The 7463-nt window shown below is 32.1% G+C and overlaps 1 protein-coding gene across 1 annotated transcript in view; it reads right to left on the minus strand.

Annotated features, from left to right (window-relative positions):
- LOC106466306 (histone-lysine N-methyltransferase setd3-like) overlaps nt 1-5446 on the minus strand; it is an 8099-nt gene extending 2653 nt beyond the window's left edge. The window contains exons 1-3 of the mRNA XM_022394279.1: nt 5347-5446; nt 2546-2631; nt 2089-2237 (exon numbers count right to left, since the gene is read on the minus strand). Of these exons, the coding sequence (XP_022249987.1) occupies nt 2089-2237; nt 2546-2631; nt 5347-5411 (300 nt within the window). The 5' untranslated portion in view covers nt 5412-5446. The remainder of the gene's footprint in view (nt 1-2088; nt 2238-2545; nt 2632-5346) is intronic.
- Nucleotides 5447-7463: the final 2017 nt, after the last annotated feature.

Consider the following 7463-nt stretch of genomic DNA (forward strand, 5'->3'; position numbering starts at 1 on the left):
AGTCTTCCACTTTTCGTCTTCAGGTCAGTGTGTGTGTGTTTGTGTGTGGTGTAGTTTGGTCTTTATAGAGTTCTATTGGATTGTGGAAAGCATGTTATGATTGGTTGGTTAAAACACGTTTCTGATTGGAGGAGAGACTTCCTGTAGCATCAACCAATGGTAACCACATTTTACTCACCTCTAATCTTGAATCTCTGTTTAGTAAAGGTTTTATTGTGATAATGTAAACGATTCTTTAATTTTTCTTGTCTTCCAAAACTTGTCTGTGTCAATGATTCTAGCTTTTTCCCAGTTTATGTCGTGTCCAGTTGACATGGCATGTTCTGCAATGGCTGAATTTTGTGTTTTCATGAGTCTTGTGCTGTCTTTATGTTCCTTTATTCTTGTCGTGAGTCTTCTTCCCATTTCTCCAATGTATGCAACAAAACCCCAATGAAGATATATGGACATTTTCAGGTTAAGAAGAGCAACAAGATGGCTAGAAGTCAACCAAACACAGTAAGTCACCCCAAAGTTTTGCTAGCAAAATGTGAGCCTGTTTAAGTACACCAATGCAGTTGACTAGAAACCTTAATGTACCTGCAGGCTTCATCTTCCCAACTGAATCAACAGTCCGAATGACAAGCCAGCATGCAATGGCCAGAAACAGGCTTGATGAGGTTGGCCTTTATGCAGACAAACTAAGATTTGTTTCTCTAATATGTCATCACAAAACAGCCCATCTACAGAGCTGTCATACATGAGACTCTTATGTATTTGAAGAACCACACAGAAATAAAATTTCCTGAAGGAAAGGCATACATGTTGCATATGTAGCACATAATTCTGAGCAGACAAGTACTGGTAGCTAGACTGACCTTTATATGCTATGACATGATATTATGGATGCCATACAATATTGGGATGCACTGTTGATGTATATGCAGGCCCAGTTGGTCAAAGAAGAATTTTTCTCTAATGGATGATAACTCAACCTCTACCACATTCAACTGATTAACAATAACTTTCTGAGAGAAGAAAGCATCGAGCAAACCAACTAGCTAGAACAATCTCCATATTTAAATCCAACTGAATATGTGTGGAAAACACTGGGAATATGCATGGCAGCGATTCACCTTCAAGCAGTGATGGACTTCAATCAACTTTGACAGACAAGTGGAACGTATCACCCCACTAAGCAGTTCAGCAACTCACTCACTTTGAACATGCTACATCAATGTACAACTCACTTTAGTATTAATTCTGGGATACCACTGACATTATCCAATAACAGTAGGCGTGTCTTTAAATAGCTAGAAAAAACTTCAATTATCCTGAACTGTTCTGAGTAGTGTAAAAACCATAAATGGCATTTCTACAGACTCGTTTTATTCAATACCTGAAGACTAAATATTTGACTAACACTTTTTAATGGATTTTTACACATTTTACTAATAAATTATACTATAAGGATAGTTACACCTTTAATTCCATTATTAAAAGTAACTAACTCTTGATTATGATACAAGTTGCCCTCTCCTGTAATTAAAACATTAGCCCTTGTTTTGTTTTTGTAAAAAAACTGATTAAATATTCAAATATAAAACACAAACACAATTAAGTGGGCATACAGAAATGCAGATAAAAAATACTTGGAAATTTATGTATTTTTGCCCCACATTTTAAATAAACGTCTTTCTTTTAGTCTCCCTCAACTGCTGATCTACCAATTAAAAATTAACAGTCAATTCTACAGTACGTTCTAGCAAAATTATAATAGTGATTATGACATTAGTAACATTGTTTACAATGCAGATGATGTGTTCAAAGTGACAGTGGAATAGTACAAGAGATTTCTGCACATTATTTCTCTTTATGGAGAAATGGATTAAGGTATAAAAATTCCTAAGTCATTTTGGTGTATGCTCATTAGCATATTACTAAGACACAACAACAAATGCCTGCTCAAGAAGCTAAGGTAATATTTCTGTTATCTAAATAAATGTCAATAAAGATAACTGCCTGTTTATTCTTTTTTTCTCTCTCTTCTTTCCTAGGCGTGATAGAAAAAGAGCATTTTAGCATAACTTTTAGTGGCGACACACTTACCTCTAATGTAGTAGGATATGCTCTAAGTAATAAGGTAATTCTTGTTTTAAGAAACACAAGAGCGTCCTGGGTTAGGTGATCTGTACTGTGTATATCTTCATTTAGGAGCCAGTCAACATTCTGCTCTTCATTGATCTTCAGTATGTCATCTAGCAGCAGTTAAAATAAGCAAGTGTTATGCATAATTGATACATAATTTTGTGCAAAATACTGACAAAATAACCAAGATTCACAGCACTAATGTCTGAAGTTTTTGCAACTTATGACAGTGTACTTAATAGGTTATTACTCATATGCAAGCATTACATTATAATAAAAATACTTTGAGTAATAACCAACATTACAACAAATGACAGACTAAACTTTCATCGTTTTAAAGTAAATCAGTTTAGGAAATGACTTTGAAATGGTAAACTCAGCTAAGCCTTTTAATTACGTCAGGTAGATAAAAACATACCATCCTTAATGACTTGAACTCGTAAGTAGGCTAAAAGACGGTTTTCCACTGGCTGATGCCCAGTATGAAGGTGGTATTTTCCAGTTCTAATAAATTATCAGAAATGAGAGTAAAAGTGACTTATTACTTATTAAAGATACAAGTTTTTTTTTCCCTGTAGCCATTGTTTTTATAAAAATTATTCTCCTCTGCCTACATGTATATGATACTCCTTCGTTTATCATAAATACTATTATATTCTATGGCTTTCACTATGACAGGAATAATTTGCAACAAAATGCAACACATTATACATTGGACAAACAGAATGCCAACTTGGTGATTGAGCATGAGAACATCTAAACCATATTAAACTGTGGAACTGAGATACACCTATAGGCAAACACTTCCCCATCAACAACCATACAGTTGAGGAATTTGCAATTCTGGGACTTATTAGGGCTCCAACAGACATTCACAAAACACAAAAGAGAACAAGTGGAAAGGAAATTAATCTACAATCTGGGAACCCTTCAACCATCTGGTTCAAATGAATGCTTTTCTATCCTATATATTCTCATTTTTCCATATTTTGTTTCAATATTTATTTCAATCTGTTTTTTGTTTTTATGACTTGTAATATTTATGTACAAGATGCAATTATGCAGGGAAATTTCACATGGAATTTTTTAAAATTCTGCACATGCATCTTTGTTGTGACCTGTACGATCTGACACCGTCCTCTTAAAATACAAATATAGAGACTTGGTGATTTTTAGTTCTGATATATTTGTTGCCTATGCAGTAAACTTAACATATCTTTACTATGAAAGGATCTAGCTCAAGAGATATTCAATAGGTTGCAAAAATTGAGAGTGCACCAAAAATTAGTAAAAGTCTATATCATTTCAGCACCAGTAAAGCTACAACATTCTCTATAAAGAAGGCTTATTCACAACTGCATCTCTAAGATACTAAAACCAACAAAATGAATCAAAGAACACACCGAACACTTTGAATTATTTCATCAAAGAAGTTATGTTGACAGCAACTTGTCACTAATCTCTTAAAAGAACAAACTATTGTTTACATTATTAGAATAATAAACATCTAAAAATTGAATTCATAGTGAAACATGAACAACAATTCAAGGATTACCTTTCTTGTATACACTGGTGTATAATTAGGCTTTACAGTGAATGTTTATTCTAAATAAGAATTTTCCAAATTTGTACACAATGAGAATTTATATAAATATATTTAAACAAATTTGATTAGGATTTATGTTATTTAGGCTCATAAAATGGAAGAAGTTTCATTTGTTACACAAACAACTAATTAAAATTATGAATGTGTTAAAACTTAATGAACTTTATGAAATAATGCCATCGGTTAAAAGTAAATAATATCTTGAATAGTCTTGCAACCTCTCACTTTTCATAGTTCATAGTCAAAAAAGCAGCTTTAGTTGTAGCTTTATTACACATAGAACATTTTTTATGCTCAAAATACAGCTATCTTAGTCAGAGTATACCCATAAGTAAATGTAAGATTTGTACTTAAACCTGTTTTTAGAATCATTGTTTGTTGGACTTCACACAAAGCTACAGAGGGCTATCTGTGCTGTCTCTAATTTTGAAGTGTGAGAGAGAAAGCAGCTAGACACACCATCCACTGCCAACCCTTTGGCTACTCTTGTTAGACTGAATAATGAGATTTGACTGTCATTCTTATAACACAGTTATTATTTATTTTTGCCAGTAACAGGACATAAATCATAGACACAGATCTAACTTTCTGTTAATAATACTATTGGCTAATGAATGTCTGTGATCTCTTAACTCATCTACTCATTTAAATCCACTATGGGTAATTTCTGAATAAATGGAAGGTTAAAAGTCATGATAATGCAAAATATCAACCTGAAACCCAAAATTAATAACTCCTGGACCTTGTGAACCTTAAAACATGTTGTGAAAAGAACTGCAGATTTAGGATCTCAAGAACTGACTGGCCAGCACATTCACAGTGTGCAGAGAGCTCAATGCTGTTGGATTCCATGAATTGATTTCAGCCCATAAGCCATACATTACAGCCATGAATGCAAGATAATGAGCCTGATGGTGCTTTGAACATCTGAATTAGGATGAAGAACAGTAGAAATCACCACATGGAGAGATAAATCCTTCTGCTTACTGTTTTCTTCAGATGGGCAGATCATGATTTGATGACCTGAAGAATACTTTGCATATCTGCTGATCATATCAACCATACACAATTACCTCTTTCAGCATGATTACCAATCTCTTGTCATACCCAGTTATCCAGCAGTGATTTCTGGAGGAAAAAAAATAGAAGAATCATCTACAATTGTCTTGGCCAGCACAGAACCCCAAACCAAAACAAGTTTAACCTGTCCAAGATATTTGGAACACCATGGACAGATCTAGAAATCTTGCTCTAGTTGGAACTGCTTTGCAAGAGGAATGGCAACTATTCAACCATATTTATACCAACAGAAGTGACAACTGTTAATAATAAAGCCCAGGCTATGATTAAAAAAAAATGGAATCACTCAGTAACGAACCATACTTAGTTTCTATTTTGGTAGAATATGTCAAACATATTTGAAAATATATGTTGGAAAAAGAAACTTTAACTTAATCCTCTTAACACTATAAAGTTTAGAAAATTAACATAGTGATTATTAAATAAAATAGTATTGGAATACCAAATAGTATTATGTAATGCAAAACATATTTCTTAAATTTTCTAAACACATATCACATTCATATTCTAGGAAATAGTAGGAAATTACTCACACTGGGAGACCTAACTGTTTGCACAGCTGACTCTTCTGAGTAAAAAGAGGATCACTCTTGCTCATACCTGAAATATAATGTTAAGTAAATCCTGTAATGTATCACATTCTTAAATAATGTCAAAATCAGCACCATATTTGGATCACTAACAAAATTTGTTCCTCAACAAAAACATTATGAACTTCTTCTATATAGCTGTGTTATAGGGTGAGTTAAAGACTGCTTCAAAAGTAACATACAGTGTCTGAAATGAATGCTAGTAAACCACTGGTTAGTCTTGGTAGTATAACTTAGAAGGCACTGAAAAACATTGCTAGTACACATTTCAGAAGGAAGATTCACAGATTCTTACTGTCGAGTAGCAATACATTCATGATACATGCATTTCATTCACTTATATTACAATATTCTGAGTAGAGAAGCTTACAATAATTATGATAAAAAGATTGGTTCACTTTCCAGTGTCATGGTGGGTTTTGCAATCCCAACTGAAGCTGCATGACATGCCCAGGATAAGAATCATCAGATGGGTATAGCATGCCCACAGCTTCAATTCATTTGGATGGTTGCCAATACAGTACATATAATCCAACTTCTGTAGTGTAGTTTTACTGCAGCAAGGCGAGAAATACTGTGACCAAGTGGTTGTTCATTCGAGGTAATAATGAAATAGAAATTATCTAAATTGAAGATGTTTTATTTTTTCTACATTCCTCTTAATGACCATGACTAATACAAATGTTAAGCCTATTGGTTTCTGATGGTTCACCAGCTTTTGGTGCTTAAATGGTAATATTTAATAAAATATATTATTTTTTAATGTATGGTGGTCGTCAGAAGTGAGTTACCGTAGACTTTAATGATCCAGGTGCTAGAAGACTAGATTCATCAGTCTCCACCCAAGCATTTTTTAGCTTTTGTGAAATAGTTAAAAATATAAACAGTTACACGTAATTAAGATAAATTTTGAAACTAGAAAATATATGAAAAGAAACATGAAAAAAAAAGATTTAAACATATAAATAGGACAAATACCTATTCATTAATGTTTAATATGTGAAATAATTGTTATAATACACAGTTAATTTTAGAGAAGAATAATGTTGCTGCTAGTAGCAGTCCCAATTTTGCTTGTGCCTTCAAACATTAAGGTCAAGACCCAACAAAATTGTTTTTTTTCACTAAAATTTCAAACCTAACTTATTTCATTTTGTATAGAATTCTGTTCTATGTATATAAAAAAGATTTAAACCATATTTACAGCAATTATAACAACAGCATACATTCATACTTTACAACGTTTTAAGTAAAGAATTTTTTTCTTCTAAAATATAAAATATTTTTGGACTTAAAAGAATATTAATGATTTCATAATTTATTCAAAAATAAATCTAAAATACTATTGTAATGCATGATTACCAAAATCAAGGTTTTAAAGTCTTGGTATTAGATTTGCAAAACTATATGCAATTTGTGCTAACTGGAAATTGTTTTCAAATGCTTAACACAGAAAATTAGAAAATTCAATTTTCCTAAAGATAGGAATGATAGCTAATATAAAATTAGAATTTGTTTGTTGGTTTCAGGATAGACACATTATTATCAGGAAAGTTTTCAAATGCTTAACACAGAAAATTAGAAAATTCAATTTTCCTAAAGATAGGAATGATAGCTAATATAAAATTAGAATTTGTTTGTTGGTTTCAGGATAGACACATTATTATCAGGAAAGTCGTATTAATCAAAACAGCTGTATACAAAAATGAAAAAAAAACCTGCAACAGTAATAAAAGAACACTAAACAATATTTAAACATTAATATGGGAATGTAAAAATATACAAATAAACAAAGTTATTGGTTTAAAAAAATATTCTGAGACTTATAAAGAATAATAATCTTACCTCTGGATGGATAAAATGTCATTATTTTCATATTTAATTAGTTTTCAATTATAATAAATGCAAGGTAATGCATGTGGGATATCACAATTTGAATTATGAGTATACTTTTGATGGGAATAACTTTAGCATTATTATGGAAGATCTTGGTGTTCTAGTTGATTAGTATCTTAAGCCATTCAAACAATGTGCTGTTGTTAGTACAGGCAAATAGGATT

This window comes from Limulus polyphemus, unplaced genomic scaffold (assembly GCF_000517525.1).
Source record: "Limulus polyphemus unplaced genomic scaffold, Limulus_polyphemus-2.1.2 Scaffold2217, whole genome shotgun sequence".
Taxonomy (NCBI): domain Eukaryota; kingdom Metazoa; phylum Arthropoda; class Merostomata; order Xiphosura; family Limulidae; genus Limulus; species Limulus polyphemus.